This window comes from Dryobates pubescens, chromosome 10 (genome assembly GCF_014839835.1).
Source record: "Dryobates pubescens isolate bDryPub1 chromosome 10, bDryPub1.pri, whole genome shotgun sequence".
Taxonomy (NCBI): Eukaryota; Metazoa; Chordata; class Aves; order Piciformes; family Picidae; genus Dryobates; species Dryobates pubescens.
Genome location: NC_071621.1, coordinates 28624459 through 28639218, shown reverse-complemented (window position 1 = coordinate 28639218; position 14760 = coordinate 28624459). Strand labels below are relative to the sequence as shown.

At 41.5% G+C, this 14760-nt stretch overlaps 1 protein-coding gene across 5 annotated transcripts in view; it reads left to right on the top strand.

Moving 5' to 3' along the window:
* GRIA4 (glutamate ionotropic receptor AMPA type subunit 4) overlaps window positions 1-14760 on the top strand; it is a 268030-nt gene that overhangs the window by 172224 nt on the left and 81046 nt on the right. For all 5 annotated transcript variants that reach the window (XM_009905665.2, XM_009905666.2, XM_054164586.1 and 2 more), the window contains exon 5: window positions 13402-13455. In XM_009905665.2, coding sequence (XP_009903967.1) covers window positions 13402-13455 — 54 coding nt within the window. The remainder of the gene's footprint in view (window positions 1-13401; window positions 13456-14760) is intronic.

Genomic DNA, 14760 nt, shown 5'->3' with positions numbered 1-14760 from the left:
GTGTCTGTACCAAAATTAGAAACCCATTAGTTTAATCTTATATTTATAGAATTTTTATTTGAAATTCAGAACTCATGTTTCAAAATAAGCATGCCTACAAAATAAATCTGGGTTGGTTTATTATTGGCAAAGCCCAAACAAAGTTAGCACCAGATAGCAATTTAAGCTGAACTTTTGAAATGCCAAGTAAGGCTTCATAGTTTAATGGAATTATTATTATTATTATTTTCCTTGTGTTCTCACATGATTTTATTCTCATTAGCATTTATTCATTGCTTAATTTGCATCCATGTAATCTGAAGCAATCTGGAAGCTGCGTATAGCAGGATGACGCAGTGTTTAGAGTTACTAAGACAGTGAGAAGTGAGCGCTGATACCTTCTTGGTTACTGTGAGCTTTTCTTTTTCCTCATAAAAATCTTCTTGAAAATGTACTGCTTAAGCAAGAAATAGCACTTTCAATGGCTAATCAAGAAGTATGTGCAAATCAACAGTATCCATGCAGTGACTAGTAGCTGTCAGACAGGAGATGTAGTGCCTGGGTGTTTCTTATCTATTTGATGGCAAAAACACACAGGTCTCAGCTTTCTACCCAGCAGCCAGTATTAATAAGTGCTGCACAGAATTAGTGTCTCACATGTCTGAGATATCTTCAATGATATGTTAGGGACATTGTCTTCCTTTCAAATATAGCTGAAAAAGATGAATGGGTTGAAATGTATTTTACTGGAAAATTAATGAAGAGACCCACAGACAGATCAGTAGCACAAACAGTTTCCTTAGTAAAGAGAACTGGAGAGCTGGGCAAAGGGGAACCTCCTGAGATTCAACAAGACTAAGTGTTGAGTCCTGCACCTGGGGAGGCGAAACACCATGCACCAGTACAGATTAGGGGTTGACCTGCTGGAAAACAGCTCCATGGAGAAGGATTCCTGGGGGACAGTAAATTACCCATGGGACAGCCATGTCCCCTTCTGGCCAAGAAGGCCAGTGGTATCCTGTGGCTAGCATGTCAAGGGAGGTTCTCCTCCTCCTCTACTCTGCCCTAGTGAGACCATTTCTGGAATATTGTGTCCAGTTCTGGGCTCCCCAGTTCAAGAGGAATAGGGATATACTGCAGAGTGTCCAAGAGGATGATTAAGGGACTGGAACATCTGTCTTATGAGGAAAGGCCAAGAGCTGGGGCAGTTTAGTCTGGAAAAGAGAAGACTGTAAAGGGATCTTATTAATCTTATTAATGTATCTGAAGGGAGGGTGTCAAGAAAGTGCCAGATTCTTCAATGGTGTCCTGTGGTAGGGCAAGGGGCAATGAATAAAAACTAGAACACAGGAAATTCCACCTCAACATGAGGAAAAACTTCTTTAAGGGTGATGGAGCACTGGGACAGGCTGTCCAGAGAGGTTGTGGAGTCTCCTTGTCTACAAACTTTCAAGACCCATCTGATTGCATTCTTGTGTGACCTGCTCTAGGTGATCCTGCTTTGGTAGGTGGGGTTTGACTTGGTGATCTTCAGAAGTCACTTCCAATCCCTACCATTCTATGATTCTATATATAGCAAAGCAGATACATCTAGAGAAATGTCTTCTGTCTTCTAAATTTGAGTTGCATTCAGTTAGTTGAAGTAGTTTACCTCCAGTAAATACATGCTATAGATTTCTTATGTCTGTGTTTCCAAACTTGCAAGTGACAGTGAACTGTGATAAAGTAATGAAATTGTAGTCAGATATGAAGAATAACACAGAAAATAATTGTGAAGATTTCAGTGAAAACATGTTATTTGTACAACCATCATACTTGGTCTTTTTACTTCTTCAGACACTAATAACACTCATTACCAGAGAAGCAGACTGTCATTTACTCAGCCATAACTGATCTCACAGCTATTACTTATAGGCTTGTTTGGTGCTGAGAAATTAGTTCCAATATACAATGAAGTCAATGCTCCACAGAGATTTCACAATTAAGCTGAACAATGTAGTATACAAATCTTTAGATTGTGATTAATAGTCTTGCTAATAGTAAATACTTTAGCCCTTTTCTTTTAGTCTTTTCTTTTTCTTTCTTTTTGATGTTAATCTGCATCAAAAGGACATTTAAAAGTATGTAAGAAACCTTGAAAAGCATGAAATTGGTTAGGCCACACCTTGAGTACTGTGTCCAGTTCTGGGCCCCTCAGTTTAGGAAGGACATCGAGACACTTGAACGTGTCCAGAGAAGGGCAACAAGGCTGGTGAGAGGCCTTGAGCACAAGCGCTATGAGGAGAGGCTGAGGGAGCTGGGATTGTTTAGCCTGGAGAAGAGAAGGATCAGAGGCGACCTCATTGCCCTCTACAACTACCTGAAGGGTGGTTGTAGACAAGAGGGGGTTGGTCTCTTCTCCCAGGCAACCAGCACCAGAACAAGGGGACACAGTCTCAAGTTGTGTCAGGGGAGGTTTAGACTCGAGGTGAGGAAAAAGTTCTTCACTGAGCGAGTCATTCGTCATTGGAATGGGCTGCCCAGGGAGGTGGTGGAGTCGCCGTCCCTGGAGGTGTTCAAGGGGAGATTGGACGTGGCGCTTGGTGCTATGATCTAGTTGTGAGGTCTGTTGGAACAGGTTGGACTTGATGATCCTTGGGGTCTCTTCCAACCTTAGTTACTGTGATACTGTGATACTGTGATACTGTGAAATGCAAAAGTTGGAAGTTAACAGGTGTGGGTCCCCATTTCCTTATCTGTCAGAATTCTCCCTGGCAGCACACATTAAATACTGCAGAGAAAATAAGGTACCAGAAAGAAAGACTGGAGTCTTTGAGATGTGGAGTTTGTTCTGAGGAAGATTTTGAACCTGGTTTTGCAATGATACTGTGAAGTACTGACATGAACAGCTATGTTCCACAAACAGAATAGCAGAGTACTTGTTGTTGGAAGTGACCTCTGAAGGTCACCTGGACATTCCCACTGTTAAAAAGTCTTAGATCAGGTTACTCATTTAGTCAAGTTCTGAATATTTCCAAGGATGGAGATCCCACAACCCCTTTATGCCCTGTTTCAGTACTTTAGTAGCTCATGTAAAAAAAAAACAAAACAAAACATAGTCTCCTCTAATTGGAATTTTTTTTATTGGAACCTGTGTCCTTTATCTTTTGTCCTATGCTATCCACCTCAGGAAGACTCAATGAACCTCTTCCCTACGCCACCCCATTGGGTGTTTATACAGGTTACTGAGTCTTTTATTCTCCAGCCTGAGCAGTCCCAGCTTTCTCAGCTTCCCTTCACCTCCCAGTCACCTTTGTGGCCCTTCCCTGGACCTGATCTCTTGTACTGGGCAGCCCAGCACTGGGAGCACTCCAGATGTGTCTCACAAGAGCTGAGCAGAGGGAAAAAGTCACCTCCCTTGATCTGCTGGTAATACATTCCAAGAGGATGTTGGTTTTCTTTGCCATGAGCATGCATGACTGGCTCCTGGTAAGCTTGTCTACCAGAACCCCCAGGTTCTGTGTGTCCGGTGTGCACCCAGACTGTCCTGCTGGTTTTGTTGAATGAGGCTGAGTCAAGCCACAAAACAAGGCATAGATCTCCACAGATAGCTCATTTGTCTCTTGTTAATCTGTTGGTACATGTATAGGCAGCTCTTGAGAACTGTATCATCTTGTATTGATTCTTACAAACCCATAATGTGCTTGCATCAGAAACAGACAGAAGGAATACCAGGGTGATCAGAACACCTCTGTGCTTCTTTGAGTGACCACATCTTAAAAACCTTTCACTAAGCTTCTCATTCATTTTGGTTCCTCGTTCTGTGCTATGTTTTGCTAATTTTGCATAGTATTCATGGGCAGATGTTTAGGTATTGAGGTTTAAGTGTGTCTCCATAATGACCTTCTTGCAAAGCTCAGCATTTGCCTAGAACTTTTATGGTTACTTCTTTCTGAAAGCCCATATTGCTATTCCTTATTTATGTTTTCTCAGGCTTTTTCATATGCAGTAACATTTGCAGTATTTGATCATATGTTTGTACACACATAAACACATGGGCATACACATAACTTGTTTCAGAAAACAAGCATCTTCTTTCCACAAGAATGGCAATGGATTTCCTTTCTTTTTCCAACTGTAGCAACTCCATTCTCTCCCATCCATCTCTGAACTACACAAAGTTCAAGCTTCAACACTCTGTGCATTAGACATCTTGCAAGGTGCCTGCTGTGAGAGGCATTTTCTTCAGAGTTATGTATAGTGAATCACTTTTGCTGTCAGAAGTTATTAGCTTGGCTCCTGGTCTGCCAGACAGGCTGATTCCAGTCTTTTTTTTCCTGCTCCCTGCCCACCTCTGGCTGTAAGAACTAAACAGGATGTTTCCCAGTAGACAGGCACCACTTTTCTCAGCTCTGTCAGTGGTCTGTTTCAGCAAGATCAAGCCTTGCTGCTCATTGAGGGCTTTATATGCCTTTAAACACAGAAGTGAAAACTGCTGTGCAGCATCTGGCACATATTTAATGCTTCAATGTACACAGATGCATTAATACATAATAATAAATGGAATGTGCATTGTATTTTGTAATATTAGAGATTAAACATGGATGCAAAGATGTCACATGGCAAGGTATTAGTATCATTGATCTTACATTGTAAAAATTGCAAGCCAATAAGCTAACAATACTTGTTAACAGACATAGAATAGAATAGAATAGAGTTGAATTGAATTGAATTCAATTGAATTCAATTGAATTGAATTGACCAGGTTGGAAGTGACCTCTGAGATCATCGAGTCCAACCTATCATCCAACACTATCTAATCAACTAAACCATGGCACCAAGTGCCCCATCCAGTCTCTTCCATAAAACAACCTAATGCTTACAGGAAGAGAAGGCATTACCAGACACATGAATTAAGCAGGTATGAGCTCAGTGATCTGTCCACAGTTTGTTTTGCTTTCCTGTTTATCATGAGCACAACAGTGCATTGGCACAAAGGGTCAGTAGCACAGCACAGATAAGTATTTATCAACAGATCACATTGCTTTTGCATGCAGTTTAGTTGTAATGAGGATTTCTTTATCTCTTGAGTCAGAAATGGCATGGACTTGCCTTCTCTCACGCTGTCTCCAGTTTTCTTCTATGTTTTTGAGTCATGTGAACAAAATGCAGGCTTAGTTCTGCTCACACAGAACTGCAGAAGCAAATCAGTAGTTAAAGAATTTGGTATATGCACAGCACACAGTAATCTGGGCCAGTAGCATCACTATTGGACTTAATAGTACTTCAGGGACATAGTAGCATCTCTCTGTGCGTTGCTTCTGAGCCTCCACAGGGTGGAAGATTCATAAAGTGCCTTTTCCTCATCGTTCCTTTCTCTCTGTGCTGTTTTTCCCTAGAGGTCTACAGAGTTGCTTCTAAGCAACTCTGTAATGTCAGTGCAAACTGATAGCTCTTCCCCTTGAGGGAGCCAGCTGTGGGCAGCGTCATCGGCATCTTCCTTACTCGGCAGAGCCAGGAAGAGCTCTTTGCATAGGCTCATTTTCTGTGAAGCAGATGGGATTTTGCACACTACAATAGTCCCACACTGCACAGTAATAAACCCAGGTTTTGTCACTGCACCACACAACTGATGAGGCTTGGAACCGAGAAATAGGTTATTTCAGTTATTGGAAAAACAAATAGGTGATGGAAGACAAAGGATGAATACAAATGGTTTGGAGGATTTGTAAAGTGACCTCCTTCTTACATCCTTCTTCTTTTTCCTTGCCTCCTTTTCCCCTACAAGTCTGCATGTTCCATTTAGCTCTGAGTGAGCCTTTCACAGAAGTTGAATGCAAACAACTTTAACAGCAAAAGCAGCAACCAGCCGTGCTCAGGGCACTAGTTAATAGCCTTTGAACAGCGTCTCCAGGTTTTCTTCCCTAGCAGCTGCTTGCACCACACAGGGCTTTGCCCTGCCATCTGGTGGTGGACACCCGGGCTCTGTGGGAAGCAACCTTACCCTCTGCTCGGCCATGCATGGAGCAGTTGTGTGCACTGCTGTGCCAGCTCAATAGTGCTTGTCTTCACAACAGAAAAAGGAACGCCGGTTTGTGAGGAGCCACTTCTGCTTTGGTTGTTGCCTTCTTTGACATCCTCTCTGGTGGCTGTAGGCTGTTAACAGTCCACCCTTTCCCCAACAACCATGCCCTTTCAAGAGCACTAGCTGTTAAAACTAAGCTTGTTTCTCAATTGCTTTTTTATGGCTTTGTAAAAGATTTAACCTTGCTTCAGATATTGTGTAAAATCCCATTTCAGTTGTGGTTTATGTCATCGCTGTTTCTGCCACAATATTTCAGGTCAGGTCTCAATCTTCTGTCTCTAACAAGTTGCCACATTTTTTATATTGTGTTGGACAGACTTCATTTTATTGCAGGTGTTCTTTTTCTTCAGGCGGTGGATTGTGACACAATAGCAAAGAGGAAAACCTTTGTTAAAATCCCATTGCTAATGCACAGCTATCACCCTTTGAAAAGATCTGACTGAAAATAAGTCCTTTTCACTCCAGCTGTACTGACCTCCATCTTCTGGAAATTATAATGAGGATCATTTCATGCTATAGAAGTTAAACATGCTTTTAAAAAGGAGTTATATGCAATATCCATTTCATAGTAGTAGAGAAGAGAGGTTGAGTTGGGGCCTGATTCTCTGTTTGGATGCTGATGTAAGTCTGGAAATGCTTTTATCAAAGTCAGTGAACTTGCCACTCCTTGGAAAAAAGAAATAAGAGGGGGAAAAAAGAGAGAATCAAAGTAGGCACTGGTAGCTCTTCTTTTTAATAGTGGAATAGTTTCTGGGTTTCCTAGGCCAGGCTATTATTCAGATGAATGGAGAGAATAGTATTGTATGATAAAGTCAAAAAGTTCAGAGTTGTGTCTAAAGCCTGCAATGGGTTCAGATCTCACTGGCTCTGCCTTTATCAGTCAGGGGTATCATTCTGGTTGTTTTTAATTATCACTGAAATCAGAATTAGGTAGATCAAACTGCACCAGAGCAAGTTTAGGCTCGAGGTGAGGAGCAAGTTCTTCACAGAGAGAGTTGTTAGCCATTGGAATGTGCTGCCCAGGGAGGTGGTGGAGTCACCATCCCTGGAGGTGTTCAGAGAGGGATTGGACGTGGCACTTGGTGCCATGGTTTAGTAGTCATGAGGTCTTGGGTGACAGGTTGAGCTTGATGATCTATGAGGTCTTTTCCAACCTTATTGATTCTGTGATTTTATGATCAGCAACTAGAAATTATCACAAAGTAATGTTCTTTTTTTTATTTTCTTAAGCATAAATGCATTTAGAAATATATATAGTCTAAGGCTGATTCTATCTTTCAGAGTTCACCATCTGCAGACACTCACAAGCACAATGGTATTTGGGGAAAAGAAAGTTACAGTAGATTCTGAAAGCACCTGGGTTGCCTAAGAGCTTTAATATTTCACTTTGGTTCTGTCCTGTTGCATTTACTGAAATGAAGTATTCACTCATAATGTGACTACTGGATAATATGTGAAATGACTCTTGTTATCTTTCCTGCTAATGATAATTGAGGAAACAGATTGTATTTTCTTATTAATTCTTCTTCAGAGCATGTTGATTATTTAATGATTTCTTCAGTTTTACAAATAATAGTATAAAAGAGCTCCAATTCTAGGTGCTACCCACCTTGATCATTGAATTAAAACATGCAAATCAATATACAAAAGTCAGTGCAGCATCCTGCTTTTGCCTGCTCTAATTCTTCCCCAAAGTAGTCAGAAATCAGTTCACCTTTCCCAGCACTTTCTTCCCAAAATGTCCCTGAACAAGCTGAAATCACTGTAGCAACAGCCAGGCACAATATCAGTCTGTAGTGTTTAAGAAGTCAGAGGAGTGGGAGTACACAGCAAAAAAACCCCTCCATGTTTAGAAGGTGTAAGTGAAGAAGTACTCTGTTGGTAGATGACAGAAGGGCTGTAGACATTGTTTACCTGAACTTCAGAAAAGCCTTTGATACCATTGCCCACAACATCGTCATGAACAAACTAGACCTGGATGGGCTCATGCTCTGCCAGATCAAACACTGGCTGATTGGCCAGGCCCAAAGAGTGGTAGTGAAAGGAGTTAAATCCAGTTGGTGGCTGGTCACAAGTAGTGACCAGAACTCGGTGCTGGGGCCACTCCTGTTTAATATCTTTATCAATGACCTTGATGAGGAGGTTGAGAGAACCCTCACTAAACTAGCATGCAATGCCAAGTTGGGTGGGAGTGTTGATCTGCTAGAGGGTAGAAAGGCTCTTCAGAGGGCCCTGGACAGGCTGGATTAGTGAGCTGAGGCCAGTCATGTGGACTCCAACAAGACCAAGTGCTGAGTCCTGCATTTGGGTCACAACAACCCCGTTTAATGCTACAAGCTTGGGACAGAGTGGCTGGAAAGCTGCCTGGCCAAAATGAACCTGGGAATGTTGATCAGCAGCCAGCTGAAGATGAGTCAGCAGTGTACTCAGGTGGCCAAGAAGGCCAACAACATCTTCGCCTGTGTCAAGAACAGTGTGTCCAGCACGACTAAAGAGGTGATTGGCTCACTGTATTCAACACTGTTGAGGCTGCACCTTGATTACTGTGTTCAGGTTTGAAAGCCACCATGTAAGAAAGACATTGAGTTGCTGGAGCATAGCCAGATAAGGACAAAGAAGCTGGTGAAGTGTCTTGAGAATAAGTTTTGGGAGGAGCAGCTGAAGAGACTCAGTGAGTCTGGAGAAAAGGAGGCACAAACCTTACCACTCTCTAAAACTACCTGAGAGGAGGCTGTAGAAAGGTGGGTATTGGTCTCTTCTTGCAAGTCACAGCTGATAGGACAAGAGGAAATGGCATCAAGTTACACCAAGGGAGGTTTAGGTTAGACATTAGGAAAAACTTCTATACCAAAAGGGTTATCAAAAGCTGGAACAGGCTGCCCAGGGAAGTGGTTGAATTGCCATCCTTGGATGTATTTAAAAGCCATCTAGGTATGGTGCTCAAGGGTATGGTGTAGTAGTGGCCCTGATAGAATTAAATAATGGCTGGACTTGATCATCTTGAAGGTCTTTTCCAACCATAGTGATTCTGTGAGGGGAAAGAATCTTACCTCACTCAGGTTGCCAGCGCTAGAACAGTTATGAATCAAAGCATCCAGAAGCAATGAAAAAGGCAGTTACACATACAGAGAGTCCTCCTTGACCTAACATGACCCTGACCTACCAAGTCAGCAGTTTCAGTGTGTCACTGCTTTATTTGACTGGCAAAGCCCATCTTTGATGCCAAGCCCTATCTCAGGTTTTGCAACTGGTCAGAGTTATGTCAGACCTGCTCCCTAAGCAGAGTACCATGGATGCCTGTGGCAGCATTGCCCTTTCTTTAGGATCTTCCTTTTGAAATGAAGACAGTTCTCATTGTTCAGCCTTGTGTTTGTTATACGTGTATTTGCAACTACCCCATGAATGCTGAGGGCCTAAGAGAGTGGGACCCACACACATCCATACAGAGCCCTATTTGGTGTCAGGGATGTGCTCTTTTGAAGTGAATCTCCCAATTCCTTGGATTCACATCAAGGGCAGACTCAAAATACATGAATAAACTGAATTCTTTTGGATGATGCCAAAGAAGATGATGTGCCCAGAAGCACCCCTGAAGTGTAGTGTGAGTTCAGTCTATCAGAAAGGAAACAGTATGTATATTTTAGCTATTCAAAAGTATAAGATACTTACAGAATGTTGTCTTACTAAACAAGCTCTTTCTTCCTTGATCACAAGCAAGTCCTGCTTTGAAAACTAAACTATGTGTGAGCAGTAACCATAAACATTTTCAAATTCATCATCAGCATTATGTCAAGTCTTCATTGGAAATACAATCCATATGGCATCATTTCTCTGCATGATCAACATTCTTGGGGTGGAATTCATCTCAGTTAACCTTAAGGATATAAAATGTAGGTGTATACATCAGAGTTAATAATCATCATCTCTTTTTTTAGTCAGTGCAGAAAAACATACACTTTAAGGGCACAAGCTGTCTAATTAATTTTAGACATGTGTTTTAGAATAAGATGAATCATTTCCTCAAAGTGCCTGCTCTTTCCCACTGGCTATGAAGGCAGATAAGACAACTAGATGGTACCTTTAGTTAAGACAACTAAATGTGTACCTTTATTTCTCCCCCTAAGAGAGAATCCACTGGAAATTAAAAACTTACTTTTTAAAAAGTATCCTGTATTGTTCACATCAAATCCAGGAATTTTGCAGTGATACCTGGATGCATTTGCTAGAAACAAGGACAGAAGCAAACCTGATGAGCTCTTTGCAGTATTTACTCATTTTACTGAGACCTGTATCTGACATAGCTCAGTGGTTGCAGGTTGACCACAAAACCAAACCCCAGGTAACAGATCACTAAGGGTGTTAATTGCCAAAGCTACCTCAGCTTCAAGGAGCTCAAAGGGAGCTGTAGCTGGATCTGAGGGTCTGGTACCGCTATCGTGCCGCATATGTTTTAAATCATGTCAGTCCACTTACATTTAAACTATGATACTGTAGTTATTTCAAAATGTGAAGTTTTAATCTATAGAAATTTCTCTATAATGGAAGAGCACAGGTCATAGAATCATGGAATCAATAAGACTGGGAAAGACCTCAGAGATCATCAAGTCCAACCTGTCACCCAACACCTCATGACTACTAAACCATGAGCACTAAACTCAAGTGCCATGTCCAATCCCTTTTTAAACACCTCCACCACCTCCCTGGGCAGCACATTCCAATGGCCAATGACTCTTTCTGTGAAGAACTTTCTCCTCACCTCAAGCTTAAACTTCCCCTGGGTGCAGCTTGAGACTGTGTCCTCTTGTTCTGGTGCTGGTTGTCTGGGAGAAGAGACCAAACCCCACCTGGCTACAGCCTCCCTTCAGGTAGTTGTAGACAGCAATAGGTCTCCCCTGAGCCTCCTCTTCTCCAGGCTAAACAACCCCCACTTCCTCAGCCTCTCCTTGTAGTGTTTGTGCTCAAGGCCTCTCACCAGCCTCGTTGCCCTTCTCTGGACACATTCAAGTGTCTCAATGTCCTTCTTAAATTGAGGGGCCCAGAACTGGACACAGTACTCAAGGTGTGGCCTGATGAGTGCTGAGTACAGGGGCAGAATGACCTCCCTGCTCCTGCTGGCCACACTATTCCTCATGCAAAGTATTATTGATGTCAGGGGTCGCATTCCTATTGAGGCTTTTTATTAAGTGGGAAAAAATGTCTTGACTGCACCCTCCTCATATGTGTTGAGTTGGTGGTAGGAAAACTGTGATTTCTCCCTCTTTGTTTTCTGCTGCCCTCTAGTAAAATGGCATCATTGGTTCACTGGTTCACTGGTATTAATGGGAGTTTGAGTAAGTCCAAAATATGCAATTAATTCATATGAAGGGTGACAAAGGGAAAGTGGGACAGAGTCTTTGGCAATTTTTTTAGTTTGTGTTCTGTGTTTTAAATAGAAGCATTTTAGCTACAGACTATAAATATAAAATAGAGGTTGGGAAACAAGAAGAACAAAATGATAGCAGGCAAATTATTTACTTTATTGTTTCATAATCATGAAATTGCAATAGTTCTGAGCAGATGTTTATGCCACATCCCTTCAGTTTTCCCTTCCACTGGAAGGGAATAGAGCCACAGATCTTTCCAGATTTAGATCCTGGATGCTTGGGTATTTCTGGCCAAATTATTTAGTCCTTCAGTGACTTACCTCTCATCTCCAAAATGTGATATTGATTATATTTTACTGCACTGGGAAAAGGAGCTGCAAGGATCCGTGAATGGTTTTTCTCTCTTTTGAACATGAGGTGCAATCCATAAAGGGAAAAAAATTGCCAGGTTTTCAGGGCCTAAACCTAAGATTAAAAAGCAGGAAGGGAGACAGACCTTACTGAGTAACCTGGAAAACTTTTGTCTGTATCTAATGTATTCATTTGGAAGGAAGCTCCAGTGCTTTGTGGAGATGATTATGTGAGGGAAAAAACCCCAAACACACACATACTCATATTGGGCTGCAAGTACATCTTTTCTAAGTGGTAAACGATCAAACATAGGAGTTAGATGCACTCTGTGCTGGTATTAAATACAAGCTGTGTGTTACAAGTATTACTGTTAGTCAGTAAAAACAACTTTAATTTCAGTGGAACTAGGAATACCATTTTCTGCTGAGAAAATCGTCTTCATTTTTGATTTTCAGCACATTAAATGAGAGGCATTCCATCACAGAAATGGCAATAAGGTGCAGTTTGATGCAGTTTTTGTCTAAAACCTGTCACTGAGCTCGCCATATCAGGACTGTAGTGGTTGTTTCCTTTGCATCACTTGATGTTGTGTTATGGTTGAACACTCCAAGGGCAACCTCACTGTCCCTTCTACCTCTGCTCTCATTCATGCCTGCTTCCAAAGTCTTTAGCATGTTACTGAGACCTGAATAACACTCAAAGATAGAATAGAGTAGAATAGAATAGAATAGAGTAGAATAGCATGGAATGGAATGGAATGGAATGGAATGGAATGGAATGGAATGGAATGGAATGGAATGGAATGGAATGGAATTAACCAGGTTGGAAAAGACCTTTGAGATCATTAAGTCCAACCCATCTGGTTGCCTGGGAGAAGAGACCAAGCCCCACCTGTCTACAACCTCCCTTCAGGTAGTTGTAGAGAGCAATAAGGTCTCCCCTGAGCCTCCTCCTCTCCAGGCTAAGCAACCCCAGATCCCTCAGCCTTTCCTCATAGGGCTTGTGCTCCAAACCCCTCCCGAGCTTTGTTGCCCTTCTCTGGACACATACCAGCAACTCAACATCTTTCCTAAATGGAGGGGCCCAGAACTGGATGCAGGACTCAAGGTGTGGCCTGACCAGTGCTGAGTACAGGGGCAGAATGACCTCCCTGCTCCTGCTGGCCATACTATTCCTGATCCAGGCCAGGATGCCATTGGCCTTCTTGGCCACCTGGGCATACTCACAGTACCTGACCACCTCAAAGGCAAACTACTTTAATCCCAAGAGAGGGAAACCCAGCCTGATTCATAAATTCCACACATTTAAAATCTAAAATTATGGCAGCAGGTAGGCTTTCTAGTTTATGTCTGATCTTCTGAATTTGTATCCCATAGATAATTGCTCTGCTTGATAAAGCACACTCTAGTAGCATTTTCAGTCATACAGAAGACACTTAGATTAACAGTTCACTACTCACTTTAACTTTTTCCCATGATTAAGCACCTGGAAAGTTATAGCTACCTTACTGGAGAAAGACTCTCAGCATCATGCTACTGATGCTGTGTGTTTCAGAATTTATAGATATCTGGCTGTGCAAACACCTTCCTAAAGAAACCAATATAACACTGTTCTTTTGCTTCTTTTCTCGTTTCTCCCCCACAGATCGTGAGCGTAGGAAAGCACGTTAAAGGATACCATTATATTGTTGCCAACCTGGTAAGATACTTTTCTAGAATTATACCCCTACTTGGTAAGTGGAATACTCAGTTTTACTATGAAGACATAGCACTTCCCACAACATTTGTCATTGGTCACTACTATGTGATAGTGCATAATACATTCTTTATGGTACCTTAAAGAACTTGCCTTGGTTGTTACAGCCATCTAGACACAAAGGGCACAATGTTACCCTCTTAAATTCTCTCAGAATCAGTGTGGCATAGAAAACTGCTAAGTGTATCTTGTGACTGAACTAGAATTTATTAGAACTACACTGTGATTTTTGACCCATCTTTTGAATGTTGCTAACACAGCAGTTCTTGAGGTAACTTTTCTACATTTTCCATGGAACATTCATTTTGCTGTAAGATCAGCTATTTCCAATCAAATTACTGGTTCAGTATTTTCACTCTAAACTGCACATTCACACAGACAATGTTCATAGGAGGGCAAAGAAAGCGTAAATGCAATGTTTTATTACTAAAATAATAATCTTTTTTTAAGCTGAAATACCTGCACAGCACATGTAGGACACAGTCTAATGTATGATTTAAACAGTTTTCTTTTTGCTCTCCCTGAAGGAATTTCAGTTGACACAAAACATTTTGTTGTGCTGTGCTGTACTTGTATCTAAACTTAGGATCACTTCAGATTATTATTAAGACCTCAGACGTGTTAAATGAGACATGTCTATTCTCTGAGGTCTTACAAATTAGATTTTCAGCATTACACATTTATAGTTCCCCAAATAACTTTTCCCATGCAATCCCTTGGTGCTGTAACCAAGGAATCAGCTGTTACTGTTAACTGGTAGTGGGATATGTGTTGGAACCTGGCGCATCTACTCATCTGCTTCAGCAAGGACACTCGTTGCTCTCTACTGGCTGTTCAATAATGTGGGTAATAGGACTTCCTGATGTGTTACCTTTTGTATTTTCTGTCACTATCCTATGGGAAATGAATCAAGTCTCTGTGCTTAACAACTTTTTTCCCTGGGATATTGGGTCAGTACCCCTTCTTCCTCCCCTCCCCCCCCTCCCCAGTTTATCTTTTTAATGTTAAACACTCTGTTTGCACTGATAAATGCCAGGCAGAAATTTAGGAAAATACAAATATGATATCTAGCATTAAGTAGGAGGTAAGAAATGAACAGAATGATTGCTTCTTAGCTTGCTTTAGCAGTTTGTCTTATGCTTTATTTTGAAGTTCACTTGTGCCTCTAAAAACAAATTATATCAAAGACTTTTAATATGTGCTTGAAAGATTAGCCTGAGAAACTAGTAAGGCAGGAAGTATATGTAC